Source organism: Myotis lucifugus, unplaced genomic scaffold, assembly GCF_000147115.1.
Source record: "Myotis lucifugus unplaced genomic scaffold, Myoluc2.0 scaffold_415, whole genome shotgun sequence".
In the NCBI taxonomy this organism is placed as follows: Eukaryota; Metazoa; Chordata; class Mammalia; order Chiroptera; family Vespertilionidae; genus Myotis; species Myotis lucifugus.
In genome coordinates, this window is record NW_005871463.1 from 337723 (window position 1) to 360480 (window position 22758).

At 40.6% G+C, this 22758-nt stretch overlaps 1 protein-coding gene across 6 annotated transcripts in view; it reads left to right on the forward strand.

Annotated features, from left to right (window-relative positions):
- The first annotated feature begins 7005 nt into the window (after window positions 1-7005).
- Window positions 7006-22758, forward strand: part of CHKA (choline kinase alpha) — a 30894-nt gene continuing 15141 nt past the window's right edge. Inside the window, exons 1-3 of one of the 6 annotated variants that reach the window (XM_014467817.2) lie at window positions 7238-7352; window positions 12674-12733; window positions 19142-19195. Coding sequence is in view for 4 of the 6 variants with exons in the window: in XM_023743825.1 (XP_023599593.1) it covers window positions 7257-7352; window positions 19142-19195 (150 nt within the window). In the remaining 2 variants the exon portion in view is untranslated. Of the gene's footprint in view, window positions 7353-12673; window positions 12734-14831; window positions 14856-19141; window positions 19196-20917; window positions 21035-22758 lie in introns of those variants that run through there. The other 5 variants (XM_023743827.1, XR_002826180.1, XM_023743825.1 and 2 more) reach the window with 5 other exon arrangements.

Below are 22758 nucleotides of genomic sequence, written 5' to 3' on the forward strand. Positions count from 1 at the left end.
TTTCTTATTATAAATTGGTATGAATGAAAACATTTTGGCTTTTTAAGGGCTAGATCAGGAAATTCAGGGCAGAGGAGGCCGACATAAACAGTACACAGAATGTGGTCTGTTATGTGACCAGAAGAAGGAATTTTGTAGGTAGGTTTCAATTCACTGGAGCGCAATTTACTGAAAAAAAAAAAAAAAAATTTTTTTTTTTTAATCCTCATCCCAGGACATGTTCATTGATATTTAGAGAGAGAGGAAGTGAGAGGGGAAGGAAGGAGTTGGGGGAGGGAGGGGGGGAGAGAGAGACACACAGAGACCGGGGATTGAACCTGCAACCTTTTAGTGTACGGGACAATGCTCCAACTGAGCCACCCAGCCAGGGTGTAAGTTAATTCTTGATTAGCTGTATATAAAGAGAAATTGAAATGTTTATTTTTATATCTGATTAATAATCTATAATCTAGGTGGGGGTTGGTGAAGCACACTCAGCTAGGTCCAGAGGACGCTGGTTAGAATTGGCAGCAGTGACTCTGCTCTTCATTTTCCAACGTGTCACTTACACGTGTTGAATGTGACATGAATGTGTTATTTTCATTTTATTTGCTTCATGAGTATGTTGTGCCTCCTAAATTTAATTATGATGTGTATGTTTATTACAAAGCTGTCCCTGCCAGATGATAAAGTTTGTAGTTTCAATTCAAAGTTTCTAGTTTGAATTCATAATTCTTTGAAATCCTTCAGAGTTCCAGGGATAAAATAAAATATCAACTTGGCCAGATATTTTTTTTCCTTGTAATTGATTTTAGAGAGAGGAAGAGGGAGGGAGAGAGAGAAACATTGATTTGTTGTTGCATTTATTTATGCATTTATTGGTTGATTCCTGTATGTGTTCTGACCAGGGATTGAGCCCACAACCTTGGATTGGGACAACACTCTAACCAACTGAGCTATCCCGCCAGGGCCTTGGGCAGATAATCTTGACAAATTATGCCATATATTGGGCTGTTGGATTTTTGCTATCATTTCTGTTTGACTTGCAGTGACCTGGTAGCAAATTAAGAGGAACTTGATTAAACTTTAACTCAATAAATAGTTACTGAGCATATTTTCCTAATGTATCTCCTTTTTCCTAGTCATTTTATTTGGCTCATTGGTAACTGGCTTATTTCTGGATGGTTTTCACAGTTTGCATCATCCATAATGGTGACCTTTTATTTTGATTGTCATTAAAACATAATCAATGGTTTACTTCCTCCTACTAAGGCCTATTGAGCAACAGAGGCTACAGATAATATAAGAGATGAAGGATTTCCAGGTTGGGCGCCTGTTTCTGGCCAAGCTTGGCCTGCCTTCCTTCTTTAGGAGTACGGGGATAAACTTTGAATGGAGTTACACAACTTAGAACAGTAGTTCATCTGTTTGCTCTCCCTGTTGACTGAGCTTTCAAGAGGATGTGACAGGAAGGAGAACTAGGACTTTTAACTAATGCTTGTCCTGTTGCTTGGGAGCCAGAAGCCCTTGTTGGCTGTGACTGGAGCAGCAGGGCAATTCTGATAGCTGTGCACATGAGGCCCTGCCCCCCAGTTGAAAAGAAAGGTGAAGGTTCCTTGTATCCTCGGTCTCCGCACCTTCCATCTGCTTTTCCACTTGCTTGCTGGGTGGGGGATGGGGATACTAGAACCTTGAGTTCCCTTATCTTTCTGTTCCTCCTCAGTTGGGGTAGACAACTAACTGGCCTAAGGGAAAATAGATCCTTAACTCTTGTGAAGGCTCCCAGGTACTCGTGATTGCTTTCTCCTCAGCTACTGAAGAAAAAATCTTAAATATGACTTTTATTTACATCCCGACACATTGTTTCTGTGGAAGCACATTCAGGTTTTTTAGTAGCTTAAGAAAACTCATTACATAGGAAAAAGTCGATTTTCTTATTTTTAAAAAACTTCATTGAAATATAATTCATATACCACAATTCACCCATTTAAAGTGTACGATTTAGTGGTTTTTAGAATACCCACAGATATATGCAACCATCACAATCAGTTTTAGAACATTTTCATCATCTCAAAGAGAAACTCTGTCCCCTTTAGCCTCCTGCCTCCCTAGCCCTAAGCACTCACTAATCTGACTTCTGTCTTATTGACTTCCTAGTTTTGGACAGTTCTTATGAATGGAGTGCATGTGATTTTTTGTGACTTAAGCATTATGTTTTTAAGGATCATCCATGTTATAGCATATCAGTGATTCATTCCTTTTTTTAAAATTGTGGTAAATATACACAAAATAAAATTTATTACAGTTTTAACCATTTTAAGTGTGCAAGTCAGTGGCATTAAGTACACTCACATTGTTGTGTCACTGTGTCCACTATCCATCTCAAGAATGTTTCTGTCCTTCCAAACTACTGAACCTCTGTGCCTATTAAACATTAACTTTGCATTCCCCTTAATGGCCCCTATCCTTTGAAATTGATTAGCTCAGAGTCTGTTTTTAGTTTCGTGTGTGTTTCCTGAAATGTGGGATATACTTTTGATGTGCAGCTCTGCTGACACCTTGATTTTAGCCCCCAGAAGACCTTTTTTCAGGCATTTGAACTCCAGAACTAAAAGATAGTAAATTCGCTGTTTTAAGCCACAAGTTTTCGGTCATATGTTACAGCAGCTGTAGGAAATGAAGACATTTGTTTTGTGCAGGTTTGTACAGTTTAGTCTTGATGTAAGGCTCTTGGTGTCCACTTGTACCTGTTACCATGTTTAGCTTTGTTTCTTGGGTCTTGTGGCATCAGAGTTAAAAGCAAGGACCCTGGCGCCATACACCTGCGTTTGAATCCTGTCTTAGTCACTTCCTTTCTTGCTGTGTTCCTCAATTTTCTTATCTATAAAATGGGGTGATACCAGTGTCCACCTGTAGGATTGTTGGGAGGATGAAACGAGTCAATCCTTGTCAAATACTTCATGATTCTGAGCCCTTATAGTGACTAATGAAGTCCTACTCTTTTATAAAGGAGTGAATTTGAGAGGTTTACTAGTAGTGATGTGCCCAAGATTGCACAGCTAATAAGTGGCAGAAGTGGGATTTGAATGCCAGGCTCCCTGGTTCTGAAGCCTGAGGTCCTTCTCCTAGCACGATGCCATCCACAGGAAGATGGGAGCTTACAGTCTAATTAGGGAGCTAAGACTAATTTCCCAATCATTAGAGATCAGTATAAGCAGTTTTCAAACATAACGGAGGAGTTTGGAGAAGAGAGACTTAGTGGGACAAGAGTGCTGCTGTTCGTTGTCATTTCTGGGAAATAGTTATTGAGCATCCACAATTTGGAGGCCATTGGGCCTTAAGAATTGAAGGTAGACATTACCCTGGCCTTCAAGGAGCTAGCAGGGAAGATGACAAAAGCTTCTTGTGGAGGTTGGACTTTGAACTTGGTCTTAAATGGTAAGTAGTTTTTAGATAGCAGAGAAGGAGGAGTTTCCAGATTGGAAGAACTCAAGTTAGTGGATGTGGTGATAGGCTTTATCAGTTAGTACTTATAACAGAAAACTCCAGAGTAACAGTAGCTTAAACCACATAGAAATGTATTTTCCTCTGTGTTAGAGCTCCAGAAGTCACCAGGCCAGGCCAGTCTGGAAGCTCCACAGGCTAGATGGGGATGCAGGCTCCTTCCAGCTAACTGCTCTGCCATTCCTAGGATGTGGCCCTTATTCTCATAATCTAAGGAGCTGCGAAAGCTCTGGCCATATGTGCCAGTCAGGCTCTTGCAAAAAAACTGGAATAATACTAGGTACTTTGACATAGAGAACTTAATATAGGGAATTGGATGGACAGGTGTGGAGGGAACCAAAAAGGCAGAAGTGATTAAAATAATTAATTGTATGAAGCAGCCCCACTCCGGGCCTTGGAGAACCAAAAGGGAAGAGGTCAGAGTTATCACAACCTGTAAGTTCTGAGGAGGGCCCCACAGAATTAGGATACAGCCTCCGAGGAGAGGGCACTGCTTAAGTATTGCTGGTATCTCAACTTGAGAAGTGTCCCTGTGGAGCCAGAGCCCAGACCTCTGAGCTGGTACCTCTGAGAGGGTGTTCTGGGGCTGGTTGTGGGACAGCTGCCATGGCTGGGCTGACGTGTTGCTACTGCATTGCCAACAGGAACAGGAAGCAACACACCTTCTCCCTCTTGCCTTCCAGGCCCCTCCAGTGCCACAGGGCCCCACTGCCCATACCCAATGGGGAGCATCTGATCACAGAGATCTGGAACTGGTACAGTCCCAATCCGGCATCATAGCAGAAAACACAGATGGGTTTGGAGCTCAGAGACAATAGCTCAGCAATTGACACACCATCATTTTCTTGTTTATTAGGGGGGAAGGTGGGGAAGAGAGAGGGCAAAGTGGGAACTTGTCTTATGTTGATTTCCCAGAAGTCACACAAATACAGCCTTTTACGTTTTATTTGCCAACACTTGGTAGCATGGGCCCACCTAGCTGTAAAAGTATCTGCTAAGTATAGTTTTGATACAGGGCACTTCCCTGTTGAATAAACCTGGGTTCTAGCAAGGAAAGAGAGGTGAATATCTGCCACAGGAGCAGAATTGTCAGAGTTGTTAGACTGATGTCGATGTAGCAACATTAATAACCTCCAGACAAAAAAAAATTCCTGTTTTCTTTCCTGCCTACACAAGTTGAAGTGTTCTCTCTTGCTTTGTATTTCTTTTATTTTTTATTGATTTTAGAGAGGAAGGGAGGAGGAGAGAGATATGGAAACATCATTGATGATAGAGAATCATTGATTGGCTGACTCCCGCACGCCCCGCACTGGGGATTGAGCCTGCAACCCAGGCATATGCCCTTGACCGGAATCGAACCCGAGACCTTTCAGTTTGCAGGCCAGTGCTCTATCCACTGAGCCAAATCGGCGAGGGCTGCTTTGTATTCCTTGACAGTGCTTGTCATTGTATGCTCACAAATCCCTACATAATTGGGCATGTGGTGATTTAGATTAGCTTTGTATTTTAGCATCATATTTTGACTAGGCTGGACTGTTCATGGATGGAACAAGGAATAGTGGCTCCCTGACTGGGGATGTTATTCTAGAAAGCTGTGGTTTGATTTGCTGGTAACTTTTTGTACAAAAGTTGGTTATATACTGTCATTCAATATGGATGCATCTGACAGGCTCAGGATGTGCTGAAGCACATAGTTGCAAACACTGTCCCCTGATTTTGAACTCTGTCTTATAGTTTTATGTCTGCTTTCTTCATCAGAGTGGACATTTCTTGAGGGCAGGGACCCGATCCTATTTTGGTTTTGTATTACCCTAGCTTCTAGCAGAGTGCTGTGCTTATGTAATAACTAGAGCCTGGTGCACATATTTGTGCACTGGTGGGGTCCCTCGGCCTGCCTGGTGATCGAGGCCTATTAGGGGGCTGGCCAACCCGGCGGGGAGGGAGGGGCTGTGGGAGTTTGGCTGTGGGAGCACACTGACCACCAGGGGGCAGCTCCTGTGTTGAGCGTCATAGCAACTGGTTGACTGGTTGTTCTGGTTGTTCGGTTGTGTAATGGTCACTTAGGCTTTTATATATATAGATTACTCAAGATTTATTGACTAGTTAGGATTTAGTGGCTCTGAAGTTAGTAGAGGTGAGGTGCCTCTTGCCTGTAATTCCTGATTGTACACTGTTTTTTATTCTGCAGTTTAACTCCAATCTCTGCATTAGCTAGCCTTCTTCTATACCCAGTCATTTCCAACCCAGGCAGGTGATTTGTCCTCAAGGCTATTCCTTCCTGTTTGAATGACCTCTGTAACTTGTTTCTTGTCTTCACTAGTCAAAATGGAAGGGTTAGGGTAATGAGATCTTGCATTTCCTCTGAATGCTCCAAGAATTACTTAATGTTGCAGGTTTTTTGAAAAGGCTTGTTAGTCAAAATTGGTTGAGAGCTCTGACCGGTTTGGCTCAGTGGATGGAGCGTTGGCCTGCAGACTGAAGGGTCCCGGGTTCGGTTCCAGTCAGGGGCATGTGCCTTGGTTGTGGGCGCATCCCCAGTGGGGGGTTTGCGGGGGGTGGCTGATCGATGTTTCTCTCTCATTGATGTTTCTGGCTCTCTATCCCTCTCCCTTCCTCTCTCTGAAAAATCAATGAAATATATTTTTTAAAAAATTGGTTGAGAAATCTTTACTGACATGGGCATGGAAGAGGTAGATCTTGGAACTGTACTTCAAATGGAAAGTTCTGGAGGAAATGGAATCTGCTATAATGGAGGTTTGGAATCATAAAAGAATGTGGGGTTGAAGGACTGCATCTGGGATTCCCCCATTGCCAGTGCTGGAGAGAGTACTCCTGGTCCTTGTCATTCTCCAGAGGCCAGTGCCATGTGTGGGGCACACGTGTGATTAAAAAAAACCTCTCCCCCAGTGCTACTCTAGAAGGACAGATTGGGGGATTTACCTGTTTTTTTTCGTTGTTGTTTTTTGTTTTTGTTTTTCCAGAGAAGAAGGGAGAGAGAGGAGAGAGAGAAAAATCAGTGATGAGAGAAAAATCATCAATGGACTACCCCCTGTACTGGGAATCTAGCCCATAGCCCGGTCATGTGCTCTGACTGGGAATTGAACCATGACCTCCTGGTTCATAGGTTGACACTCAACCAGTGAGCCCCCATTGGCTGGGAAGGGTTTGCCTATCCTATATAATAAAAGCCTAATTTCGTCCGTTCAACCAAAGTGTAATATGCTAATGATACACTAAGGCCGCTCAACCGCTCGCTATGACATGCACTGACCACCAAGGGGCAGACGTTCTGATCGTAAGGTTAGCTTGCCGCTGGAGTCTGGCCAATTAGGACTGGGCAAGACAGGCCGTTCACGTCCTGGAGCCCTCCTGTGGTCCCTCCCCATCTGGCCAACCTCCCACGTCTCTCCCTGGCCCCCATTGTGTGGCTGTGGGGTCCCTCAGCCTGGCCTGTGCCCTATTGCAATCTGGGACCTCTCGGGATGTCAGAGAGCCAGTTTTGGCCTGATCCCACAGGCCGAGCCAAGGGACCCCACTGGTGCACAAATTCGTGCACCAGGCCTCTAGTTTTGAATCATGGAATTGATCTGAAAATTGTGGAGTTAGTCATTTATGTTGCAAGTATCGTGAGAGAATGAATGAAGACTTAGAACAATGCTTGTGGGGTCCTCACTTCCCATCCATCGTAGTTATCCAAGGAGAGTGACTTAGTTGACCTTCAGAATACAGGTATTTACCATCCTCCTATTTCTCACAGAGGTGGCCTCAGTAACATGCTGTTCCTGTGCTCCTTACCCGACACTGTGGCCACCGTTGGTGACGAGCCTCGGAAAGTGCTCCTACGGCTGTATGGTGCGATTTTAAAGATGGTGAGTTCCTGGGCTACTTAGGGACGGGAGGGACCTGTTAACAGTTTTAATTGTCTTTCCTAAACATCCTGGGAAGAGATTTTAAATGTTTTAGTGGTGTTACTAAAGCTATTTAAATATATTACTTTTATTTTAATTGGGCTGTACAACTTGGATTTTGTTTCTATTCTAAGTGAATTCCTGTTTTTACTTATTATTTATTAGGAAACTAGTGCAAACATTCCTAGCTTTAGGAATATTGTCCACAGGAAGTATAATGTTGGTTAAATCTTAAAGAGTGCCTGATGATGCTCGGGGTTTTCAGCTCAGACTTAGGTTGTGAACTTCTGATGTGGAGAAGGTGTTTTTATAGCATGATCACAGGCTTTACAGGGTGGTCCCAGTGGACAGAGTTGACCTCAGGGAAGTAGAATTTATTAACTGCCTCCTTGGAGATTTCTTTAAAACTTTAAATTTGTTAGATTTACAATCTTTCCTAATTTTCGTATTACTTAAATAATTGAATCTAATTTTAATTAAAGTACCTTATTTGTTGAATTGTCTTAATCTATTATAGGATATCCCAAATGTCTGGGTTTGTAAAACTATTTTTAATACGGTGAGTTGACCATTTTACTGACCACATAGACAAATGTTTGGTGGATGTATTTCTGTGGTAGAATTTTGATACTCATTTAAATCCTCTTTGGAAGGGCCCATTTTTTATCTTTATAAAATGGAGAATAGTTTTCTGACTTAATTTTTAAAACACTAGTCTCAGCTCAATCTAAAAAGCAGGTTATGTCCATGTCTATGATAATTCGATTATGTTTAGAAATATTAATACTTAAGATTGGTACTCTATATGTTAATTCATTAAAAATTTGTCATAATTTGACTGAATCTTTTCACTGGATAATTTTTCCTTGACCCTGACAAGCTGTGAAAGTGGTTAGGATCTGAAAGAGTTGGAAACAAGTTAGTCTGCTGTGAGATTGTGTGCACTTTGCTGAGGAAATCTGAGGCCATTTACAGTTAGGTATATACAGCTGAATTGCAGCTGACCTTGACCCTGACAATGCACAAGCAGAAAAGATTTTTGTGTTTGCCATGCAGTTTGTTTTTTTAATCTAATCAAGTTGCAGTTTCAAATCACAGTTTTTGAAATACCCAATTGATGTCCTTTCGGCCCTTTTAATAAAGTCAGTCTTTAGCCACTATATTTGAGGACTTTTCCATTCTGTAACAAACCCCATTTCTGTTTGTTTTTGTGTGCTTTGATTTAAGCAATAGTTTTAAAAACACTTTAATAACCAGCTATTAGAATTGCATGTGATAGAAGACTATTGTTTAAATCTGATTTATGAGGCTTTCATTTATATTTATAATTTAAATAGGAATGTTTTAAATGTGTACTCCTAGACCCTGGCAGGCTAGCTCAGTTGGTTGGAGCATCATCCCGAAACAACAAGGTATGGGTTTGATCGCTGGTCAGGGCACATACAAGAAGCAACCAATGAATGCATAAGTAAGTGGAACAACAAAGTGCTGTTTTTCTCCCAAACCAATAAAAAGAATAATTAAAATAAATAAATATGCATTCCGCACTCCTCTAGATGCTAGACTAAGCGAGGTGGCAGGCCCTGTGCTCTGTCTAGAGCAGAGATGTGATGATGGAGGTGAGGCAGATGCTCTGGATCTGTGTTGTCCAGGATGCTGGTCATCAGCTGCGTGTGGCTAATTTAATGCTTAAAATGTGGCAAGTACAGCCAAGAAATGAACTTTTAAATTGTATTTAATGTTAATTAACTTAAATGGAAGTAGTCACATGTAGCTGGTTGCTACTGCATCAGACAGCACAGCTCTAGAACATGCTGCCTTACTGGGAGGTCACTTAGTAAGAGCCAGCTACAACACAGCCTGTGACTTTCCCTAACAGATTCACTCTCAGTAGTTAGTATGTTGTCCTTTTAAATTGTTTAGCAGCCTAGAATTATTACCTTATAGTAAGTACTTAAGTACAATAGAAATGTCTGGAAATAGAATTTGTTTTAACAGAATTCTATGTTCCTATTTGTTTTTAAGGGGAAAAATAGACTATTGGGTAACTCTGAAAATAAATAGCAGAATAATTGAAGCCACTTAACATGGAATTAACTCTTACCAAACTAATAGAATGGAATATATTTTACATACAGTTCTAATTGGTAGGGGGATACTCTACATTTAGTTTCTATTAGACAAGTTTAGTTTCCATTTCTGAAACTACATCTACTGATGACAGCTGGAAACTATGCCTGGAGCATGTTGGGTACAAAAGGAAACGAGTAGCTGACAGGGTGGGTAATAAGCCAGTGTTGACTGTCTCATGATAGACTTACTTACTAGACAATAAACTCATTTTTCTTGGGGGGAAAAACTGTTTCTTTGCCTCATAGGTGGGAACCTATTTTCAGCATAATTATTCGATTGAGTCCTTAGTTCAAGTATCCTTTTTTTTAGAAATTGAAGTTTGAACCTAGTAAAACTATGAAACCTACAGCTTCAAATTTAAATATTTTTGGTCCCCAGGTTCTTCAGGATTTATCAGGGGCACTTGTTGCCAGTTAGACTTTCAGACATTAAGACTACTTTTGACAACACTAGGAGGGGAAATGCAGGGACTCCCAGACAAGACCACGGTAAGAGAGAAGAAAAGGAGAGGTAGACTGAGGACCAGAAAGAGGCGAGCCAGGCAGCAGTTGTCATGTGCTTTAAAAGCTGAGCTTTCACAATACTGTCAGGGTTTTTACCATGAATGTAAATTCTTTTCCAAATATTTTCAACTCAGTTAAAAATTTTCTGATATCTTATCAACTCTTTGAATCTGGCCTATAAGGGAAGGAGAGATATTTACAATCTACAATGACACTTTTGTTCCCGAAACAACAAAATTGCCAAAATTGACAGTAACTTGTCAGGATTGGCATTAAGATATATAGCTGAAGGCAGAGTTAAATGTAGTACAGTGCAAATATTATACTTGCCTTTTTTACTTTATGTTAGATGAAAGAACACACATCTCTACACATGATTGTGCATTTATAGAAATATAATTGGTATAAACTAAATCGGCTATATAAATACAGTTGTAGCATCCTTTTGAGGTGGGTTAAAATAAGCTCCTTCCTTTAAATATCTTAATTGATGACTGTACATAATATGTATTTTCTCATAATACTTTGCTGTTTTGCTTAATTATATGGTAGACTAGTTTAGTTTAGTGTGTTCCTTTTCCCCCTTTCTCCTTGTTTTAAGCTTTTGACATTTTTAATCTCTGTGAGAATAAAATATTAAATAGAAATAATTCTTTGGTTTATATTTATAGTCATTTACAAATGACTTGGTTTGAAATAATGAGATATTTCTCAACTTTTTTGTTTTTCCTTACCTTGGTGTTGTGAGATGTCTAACTTCCTTTATTTCCATAGTGGCAGGGAAATGGCTCCTGTTTGGTGCAGTTCACTAAGGGTTAAGTAGCAGAAAGCCAAGGTAAAACCTTCCAATTGGTCTAAGGCCCAGTTTTTGTCCCTTAATTTTATATAAGATGAGCTATAAGCAGACTTCCTAATTGTGTCCTGGAGGCCTTATTTAGGATTTGTGTCCCTTAAGTGGGGCTTATTAAAAGTCCTGTGTTAGACAAGGGAAAGAATGTGTCCATTCGAGAATATAAATAAAAGAAACACAGCTTTGAAAAACAGCTGTACAATATTATTTATAGAAAATTATTAAACAAAAATATTGGTGTGATCTTAAAATATAACATGTCAATATAATTTAGTGTCTATTTCACAGACTAGCTCTAATATTAATTTTAATTTTAATGCAGAGGAAGTTATTTACATTCGCTGTGTAGTCGATGAAAACTGAATTCAACTATAAAATTGCCCCTACCTTAAAGTAGGATGGTTTAATAGGAGTTTTTTGTTCTGTTTTGGGTTTAATAGGAGTTTTGAGAAGAAGTACTAGTTTAACTTTTGCCATTGTGGTAAGAAATGTCATTGCTAGAAAAGAGCTTGACATGATAAAATTAGCTATAAATGTAACTTGATTTTTTTCCTTTCTGATACTGGGAAGGAACATGAGCTCTGCAGCGTCCAGTAGCAGCCTTTTCAAAGAAGCAAGTTTGGCTGATTACAAATAACCAGTTTGCTTATTTATCATGAATTGTGGAAGACACAAATGTCAGTACGTATTGTTCACTCAGTGTAACCTGTGCCAGTTGGCGGAAGTCTCAGAGGATTGCTTTGTCCCTTCCTCTGTCAGAACAGTGACTGTTGAGCCAATCCCTCCTGTGCATGAATAGAGAGATTTGGCCTCACCATTTTTGTACGGTCTCACAGGCATGGATGTTTATAATATACATCAAAGATCTCTCGAGTGTTGTCTGGGAAATGTTTTGTTTTTTTGAGTACTAGAAGGCTAATATTAGTGCTTGTTTGAGTACTAACCATAATACAATTAAAGGCATCAAGGCACAACGCAGATATGTGTTAGTGATTCAGAAGATTAAAATTTGGTACATGGTCTTTTTTAAATGCAGAAAACAAAATGTGCTCTTCCTGGTTTCCTCTTAACCCCAGTTTAATTAAAAATTAACCCACAATAAAATATAGAACAGCCCAGAGATAGTTATTAGTAAACTATTGGCTCCTGAGAAATGGACATTTCTCTTTGCAACTAAGGTCACCTTTACTGTGCAGACAGTATGACTGAGGCCCCTTCACAAAGAGCCCCACTTTGTCCCAAGTGACTGAAAGCCATGTCCCTGGTAACTGAATATTCTGAATTCTATATATTTTTCTCATTATATTAGGTTATCATGAGTTTAAGTTGTGTTGTTTATTCTGCTTTAAAATAACAAATTCCACTGTACTTTGAGTATGCTCGTAATTATATCTGTATCTAAGGTAGTCAAACTTCCCTCTCAGAAATCAAACTTTTCTACTTTTGTATTCCCATTTGGTCCACCTAGTATTTCTTTTAGCTACAACTCGACAAAGATAGTCACCAAATTACGATCTGTAGTCCTTCCATACCTGCTTTGGTGCCTTCTTTTGATAACTAAATAAACCACACACAACTGTGTCTAATTTTGACATATACAAAGTGTCTTTGTCTTGTTGGTCTTAAATTGTGTTTGAGATTTATAGCATGAAACCAATACAGATTTCTGGCCCCTGGAACGATGATGTGACCGCAGCCCACCCCTCTTGGGAAGGAATGTCTTTGTGTTGGGTGGCATGAGGGCATTGGGGGTAATGTACCACTTTAGCTGTATGTGCATGTGTTCTCTGCTGCAGGCTTGTCCATGCGATCGTGCCTGGAGCACTCTGGTTTCCAGGTGACAGACACGATTCACGGTATAGTATGAGTCCTCTGAAGTCGGAGCATTCTCTACAGCTTTAATTTCCTTCTTTTAGTTCTTGGTTTCAAGAAATGCTTTTTAAAAAGAAAGTTGTAATGCTTTTGTTAAGTAGCACCAGCTACAGTTTGTGCTGTGTTTAAAGAGGTTCAGTGATTAAGATGTCAGAATATTATATATTGAATATTCCACTTTTTGTTTTTTGAGGGGTTTTGCTTTGTTTTTGTCCTAGGTAAATCAGATCCCCTTCTTCTGTTTCCTCAGTAGAAAATGACAGACATTCAGTTATTTTAGAAATTTATGGGCCTCAACCTGAGAAATCAATTGAAGTGTTAACCTTCTTCCTTCATATCACTTCCAGCATTGTATTGAGGTTTTGGTCAGAGTTGGAAACAAACTTTCTTCCTTGTCTGATCAGCTAGTATCCTTTTTCCTGCCTTTGGTGGGTCCCTGGTAGCTTTCTCAAGCTCAGCAATGCTGATCCGGTGTGGAAGCATACACAGGCCTGAGGAGCCAGGGCACTCTCTCTCCCTGGAAACAGGTTGCTTCCACGTCAACCCTTGGGCTGTTTATGCCGAAGGTACTTTCACCTCCGATGCCTCAGGAATCCTGGGGCAGCTGATTACCCTGGGGCAGACATACATTTTGGGAAGGTCCTGAAAGGAGCCTCTTTACCAAGAGCTGCTCACCTATCTTTATTGGCTTAGTCCGTAGAAGTTCTAGTCTCCTGTGATGTTCATCAAGTCACCCAATTTTACAAAATTCCAAAGAATGTTCCTTGGGATCATTGAAGATACTCTAGAGACTACCGCAAAATATTAGAACTTACTTGTCTGTCTAAATTCTCATAATTCATATGTGCTCATTAAATAATCACATAGATTCTATTTTAAATCATGGCATTGTCATCTAACATTTAAATATGTTCTGTAAAATATTTTCAGGAAATGCTGTAAGAAACCATAAAAGCAATAATTTACATCAAAAATATAATTACAGTGAAAAACTCCTAGAAATCCTGGAGAAGTAAGGTTAGGGTCCATGGTAACATTAAGAAGAAAGCGTGCTGCAGAATTGTAATGGAAACAGCTGCGTGACTGCTGTACCTTCTGCGGAGTTAAGATTCTCAAGCTTTTTCCACCCCAGCTCAGCAGAGAGGAATCCAGTCCCATCATTAATAGGCATGGTGACAGGTGCCATCCCTGTGCTGAGAATCTGTTCTCTCCTGGAGAATTGAGTGTGGTCAGAAACCAGGGTGAATCTTAGAAGTCTTCAGAGCTGCAGGCTGCACAGTAAAGAAGCCCATGTCATTCCAGGTCCAGTGTTACTGAGCATTCAGAAGAGGATGAACAGCTGTTATTGTCAGGATGAATATGAGAGACTGGGTGTGGGTCAGGACTCAGCTCTCAAGTGTAATCCCAGGTCAGTGGAGAGAGAGGATTTTCCTGGACCACATCTTAGATGCCCTAGAGGTTGAGTCTAGCTAACATTTGGATTATTCTTTCTTATTCACTCATTTCTGGATTCCAAAGCACTTTTTAAAAAATATATTTTTATTGATTTCAGAGAGGAGAAGGAGAGAGAGAAACATCAGAGAGAATCATTGATCGGCTGCCTCCTGCAAGCCCCCCCTACTGGGAATCGAGCCCACAACCTGGGCATGTGCCCTTGACTGAAATCAAAGCTGGGACCTTTCAGTCCGCAGGCCGATGCTCTATCCACTGAGCCAAACTGGCTAGGGGTCCAAAGCATTTTTAAAGGCCACAACCAACTACTTTATCATATTGCGACAGTCTTTGAAAGAGACAGTCCATTTAGTTATTTTTTGATGGGGACGAGCTGTTGGGAAGAAGAGAATGTCCTTCATGTTTCTATAAAAACACTTTTATTTGTATCTAAAAAAATCTCTGTAGCCACCATTGTATTTAACATAGTGGCTACCTCCTTATGACATTATCTATAATTGATGATGATTTGATTTCTTAGGTAGCATTTTGGGTTTATTACACTATTGATGACATGTCCTTCTTTGTAGCTGACTCATCACTTCTCCCAGCCTGCCCCGCCAGCCGCTCAGCAGTATTGGATCTTTAAAGATATTTTGAAGATAAATGTTTCAGGTAGTACAAATGACATTTGGATAGCTGTATGCCACTTCATGCCACTGGGACTAATTTATTTATAGACACACATACACAGACTCTGGGGAAAAGCAAGTGCTGCTTGGTTTAGTCTCACAAATGTTGTGGTTGTATTAAAGTAGTCTAGTCATAAAGCTGATTCCCTCATCATTAGAGGAACCTTTTATTAAGAACTGGCCCCTGATAAGAGCTAGTCTTGCCCAATGGCTTAAACAGATTTAAAGAAATAAACTGATTAGATTGTGAAACATTAAGTAACTTAAAGTAGGACATTTTTGAACACTAAAATTATATATGACAATTCAATCAAGTGGTATTTTCTTATCCCAGCTCCTAAAGATGTTTTATTACCAATGGATTTTTATCTCTGCAAATCACTAAATAGAACATTTTGAAAACTAATAACCTGTAATATGAACATTTACTTTTTTCATGGTCGTCTTTAAAATTCAAAAGCCTTTTAAATGTGATTTTGTCAGAAAAAGCAACATTGGAAACCTTGAACCAAATATATTTATTATAAAAGTAACATATACTTTTAAACACTTTTTGAGGTATGGAAGTATGTAAAGTAAAAAATGGAAGTCCTGCCCTAGCTGATTTGGCTCAGTGGATAGAGTGTCAGCCTGTGGATTTAAGGGTCCCAGGTTCAATTTCTGGTCAAGGCACATACCTCAGTTGCAGGTTTGATCCCCGACCCTGGTTGGGGCATGTGCGGGAGGCAATCAATCAATGTGTCTCTCTCACATTGATGTTTTTCTCTCTCTGTCTCTGCCCCTCACTTCCACTCTCTCTAAAAATCAATGGAAAAATATCCTCGAGTGAGGCTTAACAAAACAACCCCCCCCCCAAAAAAAAGTGAAAGTCCTTTATCCTCTCATCTTAGAATTTAGAATTTTAGGAATTTGGGTTTTAAATTTAAATATTCTTGGCCAATCAAAATCTCTTTCAGCTTTTAAAATCTTCTATAATATTAAAGCAAAATGTAAACCATACCTCTTTATTATTATTGCTACCACTTTAGTCTTTTATTTCCTACATCGCAGTCTAATGAATACATGGATTATAATGAATAGATTCTCTGAAAACAAAAATAGGAAGAAAAGAATGAGGAAGATGGAAGGAAGCCAGTGGCAGTACATTTTTAATTATCGCTGGGTGTCTTCTTTTTTTATAGTAACATCTTTATCCCATTTAAAGTGTACAATTCAGTGGTTTTTAGTATATTCATAAAATTAGGTGTCTATTTGATGCATTAGGACTTCTTAAGTCTTAAAATTTCATTGTTTCTTTTATAAACATTTTATTATGGAAAATTTCAGATGTAGCAAAAATAGACTAGAAGAATATAATGAAACCCAAGTGCCCAACATATATCTTTCCTTCTGACCAGTCTTCTTTCCTCTTTGCCCACATTCATTCTCCAGGGTTACTCTGAAGGAAATTCCAGACACCATACTATTTCTTCCATGAATGTTTCAGTCTGTATCTAAGGTGATTTTTAAAAAGATCAGAATAATGTTCACATTAAAAAAATCTTAGTAATTATTTGATATTAAATAACCAGTCAGTGTTCAAATTTTTAATAAATATAAAAATTTTCAGCTTTTTTTTTTTATAGCTGTGAAAGCTAATTTTTATGAATGTGCAGGCTGGCAAAAAATTTGAAGTCATGTTAAATTTTTTACAATATATTTGATATCTTCTTCAGATAAACTTGTTCCTCTGAAGTAAAATCCCACAGATTCCAAGATATATTTTACTTACTGTCTTCCAGGACAGAAGTGTCTCTGACCTTTTGGCAGTGTAAATCTCTCTTCTTGGCTTAACTCAGGAGGAGGCCTCTTCTCTCACCTTTTCATGAATATCTTCTTGTTTTGAGGTTTCCTGGATTCATTCCCAGGTTTGAGGGAACCTGAGCATTCTGTACTGAGGAAACAGAACCGAAGGTTGACTATAGCAGAAGTCCATCTTACCTTCATGATGGTGCTCTTATGGCAGAAGTAATGCATGCATTTGGGGGTGGACTGGGGTGGGCAGGGTGGGTAAGTTATTTTCACTTAATGGTTGCTAATATGTTCAAAAGTCATGGCCTTGGGAACTAAACCAATTCTAACTTTGGATGAAGTCACTTGCTTTTGAGAGCACCATTAGACAAGGAAAAGGGACTTCTGTTGACTTAATAACCCATTAACTGTATCTCTCTAAGAAGATACAGTTTGAGTAATAACAGCCTAGGAATAACCATAGTCATTTAGAACTCTGTACAGGTCAAATCCAGTTACAACAAATTTCAGTAAGATATCCAAGTTCCTTATTTGTCTTGAAGCTTTCCCTACAAAGTATCAGCTATATCAGATAATAGAACTTCTTTTACGCTTAACTTTCCTTGGGGAGAAAAAGCAAAAGAATATAATGTTTTGGGGACATTTCCGCCCCATTCAGTGTTCCAATTAACACTGTAGCCAGTGTTCCCACTGCTGGAATCATGGATGTGAGTTTGCCATAACTGTCAGCTCATCACCCTAGGTTGCACCTTGAGCTAGCCACCTTGAACTTCATGGTGCCAGAGTAAACTTCATTTATTCATGCCATCCAAAAAGTGTTTAAGCACCAAGATTTACTTGGTGCTTTTGGGAAAGATGTAAATCAAAGATGGAGTCCATATTCATAAGTACCTTGTAGGCTGCTGGGGAGAGGAGACCAAGTCTAAGGTAACAGCATAATCATGAGAGTATTTTAGATTAAAGCTTTCATGATACCTAATTACTCCCTCCTAAGATTTATCACATCATACACCTAGCCATCAGCAGAGGTCAAAAATTATTTCTGAAATAGTATTTTCATTGTAACGGGATTTAACCTGTACCACCTTTTCATCAGAGAGATGCAAATTACACAAAACGTTTTATATCCCATTTGTATTTTCTTACTTTGTACAAAATGTGCTTAACTGTATGGTAAATACACTATCGAGTATATGTAAGTGCAGGTGTTTGCAGATAGCTTCATGCACATGAATATTTATTTTGTTTAGTTTTATGTTCAGTAAGCTAGAACATATACTGTTTATACAAAACATGTTAAAACGTCTGTGGAATGTTGCTTCTGTGTATGACGGATGGGATTGTTGCTTTAAATCCCTAGGTTTTTTGAATGGTGCTAGAGTAGCTGGTGTTGCTTAACGTGGCATTTTTTTCCTGTCCACACTTTCTGCCCTTGGTACAGGTGTTTTTGATAAAGCTGTGGAATGGAAAGGTATGTTTTTCATGGGGTGTTCAAGAATCTTTTACCTTAACTTTTTAAAGAGCTTCCTTTATGGGCTTCCTTCTGTGCCTGACATAAGCAGACTTTAGTTTAATTTTAACAATATATTTTTAGAGGCAATATTTGAGTATAGACTTTTGACGTGACACTTAAGTTTCTGACTTGCTTCCCCAGGCCCTGGCTAGAAGATAGTAGGAAGGTTTTAAAGCACTTGGGGTGGGGGTTGCTTTGAGAAGAAATGGTCCGGGCCATGAAGAAAGAATGTAGCCAGAGTGGAAGATGGTGGTTCATTATCTAGTTGTTGTTATTGCTAGAATCCTGGTTACCAGTCATTTGCAATTTCATTGCGGAAAGTGATGTGAAAATATCCCTTTATATGTTAATATGTGAAATGAGTTTAGAGACTTTATTTGCACAAACCTCTTCTTGGTGGAGGACAAATTTATAACGAGAGGAACAAGCAGAGTTAGTCCGAAAGTACCAAGTTGGCAGGCTCATCCGCACAGTTTCTGTGCCAGGTCACCTGCCTGCACAGGGCTTTCTTCTGAACTGTGAGTTCTGTGCTGACCACACTTGCACAGGCATGTGTGTGCTCCCTGTTCTTGCCGAAAGAAGGCCTTTCTCCAGGTAAAGAGCCACCTGGCTAAATAGGGCAGACTCAGCTTGACCATGTGTCTATGGAAGGCCTCTTTGGAAGAGCGCCCTCTGTTGCCTTTCCTCCAGCAATGAAATTGTGAAGTGGTACACCAGAGTGATTGAGAATCACAGCTGCTTGGTCTCAACAGCACATCCCTTTCCTGTAAAGAAATGAAGCGCTTCTTCGGGTGTTGGTACTAGTGCTGGACACTGGTGGTGCAGTTTAGACATCAGTGGACTGAGAAACACTCTTTAAAAATCTGTGATGTTTTGTTACCCATGGCTGTTCTGGTGGTTGCAAAGTTAGCGTCTGCTGATTGTTCCCCATCTCACCGGAAGTGTTTACTTTTTCTCATTCATAGAGGTCCTGTAATAAGGAGGGATCCGAACAAGCTCAGAATGAAAATGAATTTCAAGTAAGTAATGAAATCCATTCTGCATCTGTGTGAGGTGTAACCATGTTAGCCGACTGTGGCCACTCTGGTGGGGCAGTATCTGAAGGACCCTAGTTGTCTGTCTGTCATAGAGGATGGGCTCTTGGTGTACGGGAGCCACCTCAGTAAGCCTGAGAGGACAGTGGGTGTTTCCAGTTCCTGCTGAGGTAGTGCATGTTTGGTGTCTTTGGGTGACCTGAAGAGCATTTTGGGGGACTAAGAGATGGCAGTTTGAGGTAACATTTGTGCATGATACTCTGGTGGAGGCCTCCTGGATTTCACTGCTGTGTCGTGTCATCACTGCCAGTTGTTTCAGTGGCCTCTTCCCTGGGCAGGTAGGAGTGTTTTTACTTATGCAAGGTACCCAGGTAGAAAGGTGTCCCCCTCAATTATAAGATTTGAGTTAGAATGACCCCACGTTCTGAAATGTATAAATTCAAAAGAGCTTAAGGTCAAGAGCACTGATGTCATCCTGTCCTCTCTTTGGGGCTCAGAAGTGGGGAGACTGGAGCAGTTACCTCCACACTCCAGGGAGAAAACAACTTTTGAGCATACTCTCCCAAGTTTGTATATAAGGAGTGTGTGCACACAAGTGTGCACATACACACAACACACATGTATGTATGTATGTATGTATCTGTACACATATAAATACACTCATTTTTCTAATTACTAAATTGTGTACTAGTTACTAAAATAAGACACATCGCCGAAACCGGTTTGGCTCAGTGGATAGAGCGTCGGCCTGCGGACTGAAAGGTCCCAGGTTCGATTCCGGTCAAGGGCATGTACCTGGGTTGTGGGCACATCCCCAGTAGGGGATGTGCAGGAGGCGGCTGATCGATGTTTCTCTCTCATCGATGTTTCTGACTCTCTATCTCTCTCCCTTCCTCTCTGTAAAAAATCAATAAAATATTTTAAAAATAATAAAAATAAAATAAAATAAGACACATCAAAAAGTGAGATAATAAAGGAATAAAAGTGCTGCTAGTCCTCGTGTTCTGGTGGGTTGTTTTACCTGCACCCTGCTCTGGAGACCCTGATCTGAGGATCTAGAACTGACTGGAAAGTCACCAGGTGGGAAGTGATCGACATTCTGTTTTCACCCACCAGAGCCCTTTATATGTCGACCTTAGTGCCTGCTGGTAGTTGAAAATGTCGGAGCACTAGGACCTCCATGATGCTAAGTCCAAAGTATATTTTCAGTTCTATTACTTTGACTTCTCAGCAGCATTTAACAGGGCCCTCACCTATTTTGAAATGTGTCCTTCCCTAAGGCAGCTGGGACACAAAGTAAAAATCTGTCTCTTTTCTTCTACTTTTCCTTCTCTCCTTCCTTCTAGGCTCATGTCCTATTGCATTAACTGCTAGGACGCTCCACAGTTTGGTCCACGGCCTCTTCCCATGCTGCGCTCTCTCCTCAGGCCACCTGATCCAAACCTCATCCTTGTATTTCTCCTACAGGCCAAAGGTTCACAGCTCCTATCCTCCACCCAGGCCCTGCTAGGAATTCACACAGTCTGCTACCATTTTCTCCTTGGGTGGTCACTTGAGTAGCAAGCAGCAGGGTGCCTGGAGACCTTGTGGTTACAAAAAGACCACCTGTAATCCATGCACTCATTGTAAGATTACTTGTGAGCCTTATTAACTACCCATTTGTCTTGTTTGTGACTTAGTGTTTTCTTTCATTTTCTTCCTTTCCAGATTCTTCCCTCCACACACCATTCCCCTTTCTCCCTACTGTGAATAAATACTGAGCTGTAACATCACATAAGAACAAAGATGTTTCTTGTTTACAGTGTTCAGAGCAATGCTACAGAGGTTGGAACATTCTTAAGTCTCTTTCCGTCTTCACCATTTCTGGCAATGGGTTGACTCAACTCTGGAGGGTTCTGGACCGTATGTGTTCTGTTGCAGTCAGCTCCCCGAAGCCTTTGCACTGAGTGGACACAATGTGCAAAAATAATTACTGAAATAATAGTGGGGTTTAAATCTATGAAATTTGAAACTTTAAACTGTAAGGGACATTTAGATTAGAAACGTGGGTTTTTGTTGTTTGTTACAGTTTTTTTTATTGATTTTTTACAGACAGGAAGGGAGAGGGATAGAGTGTTAGAAACATCGATCAGCTGCCTCCTGCACACCTCCTACTGGGGATGTGCCCGCAACCAAGGTATATGCCCTTGACCGGAATCGAACCCGGGACCCTTCAGTCTGCAGGCCTATGCTCTATCCACTAAGCCAAACTGGTTAGGTAGGAACGTGTTTTATTCAGTGTCAACCTTAATGACCTTTAACTTAGTTATTCTAACAGAGGACACTTAAAAACAAATTTTAATTCCAACAAAATTCAGGGTACCTAGACAGAAGAAATCTTAGTCGTACTCTTTGGAAATGACTGGGGAATGGGCTGAAGTTTTGGGCTGGGAGCTGTACAGATGGCGAAGAGCCACTAATGGTAGACCAGCTGGTCTGGGTGCTGAGGTCAGCTTCCTTGTCCTGCACTCACTTTTTTTTTTATTAAATATATTTTGTTGATTTTTTTATGGAGAGTTAGAAACATTGATGAGAGAGAAACATCGATCAGCTACCTCCTGCACACCTCCTACTGGGGATGTGCCCGAAACCAAGGTACATGCCCTTGACCGGAATCGAACCTGGGACCCTTCAGTCCACAGGCCATCGCTCTATCCACTGAGCCAAACCGGTTAGGGTCTGCACTCACTTTTATTCCTTCCTTCATGGGTGGGGCGCTGGGCTGCTGCTTCCTGGGGGCAGCGGAGCCCAGGTTCAGGTGGAGAGCTTGAGAGATGCTCTATAGACCATGGTACACTCTCCTGTGGGTGTTTCTGGTGCTGTACCCCCACACACAGGTTTGCTGTCGGGTCAGATGAGTGAGTGAAGGCATTTTGCCAGCTAAATAGAGATGTCAGGAATTTGTTGTCAGTCATTAAGAGTTTAATGATTGTCAGTCAAATCCTGCTTTAAAATCCATTGACTTTTGATAGGTCAACCCTATGGACCTATTGTCATTGTCTTAGTAGTAACAAATTCCCCGGGGGCATAAACAACTGGACACTGATTTCTCGAAGTTTTGGAGGCTGGAGGTGGGAGGACAGGGTGCCTGCCTGCATGCCGGGTTCTGGTGAGAGCCCTCTTCCTACCTTGCCAGATACCAGCTTCTCGCGCTGTGTCCTCACTTGGTGGAGGGAGAGAGAGAAGTAGTGAGAATTCTCTGGTGTCTCTTCTTATAAGAATACTGGTCCCGTCCTAGCCGGTTTGGCTCAGTGGATAGAGCGATGGCCTGTGGACTGAAGGGTCCCAGGTTCGACTCCGGTCAAGGGCATGTGCCTGGGTTGCAGGTGCATCCCCAGTGGGGGGTGTGCAGGAGACAGCTGATTGATGTTTCTCTCTCATCAATGTTTCTAACTCTCTATCCCTCTCCCTTCCTCTCTGTAAAAAAATCAATAAAATATATTAAAAAAAAAAAAAAAGAACACTGGTCCCATTAGGGCTCCACCCTCATGACCTCAGTTAAACCCAGT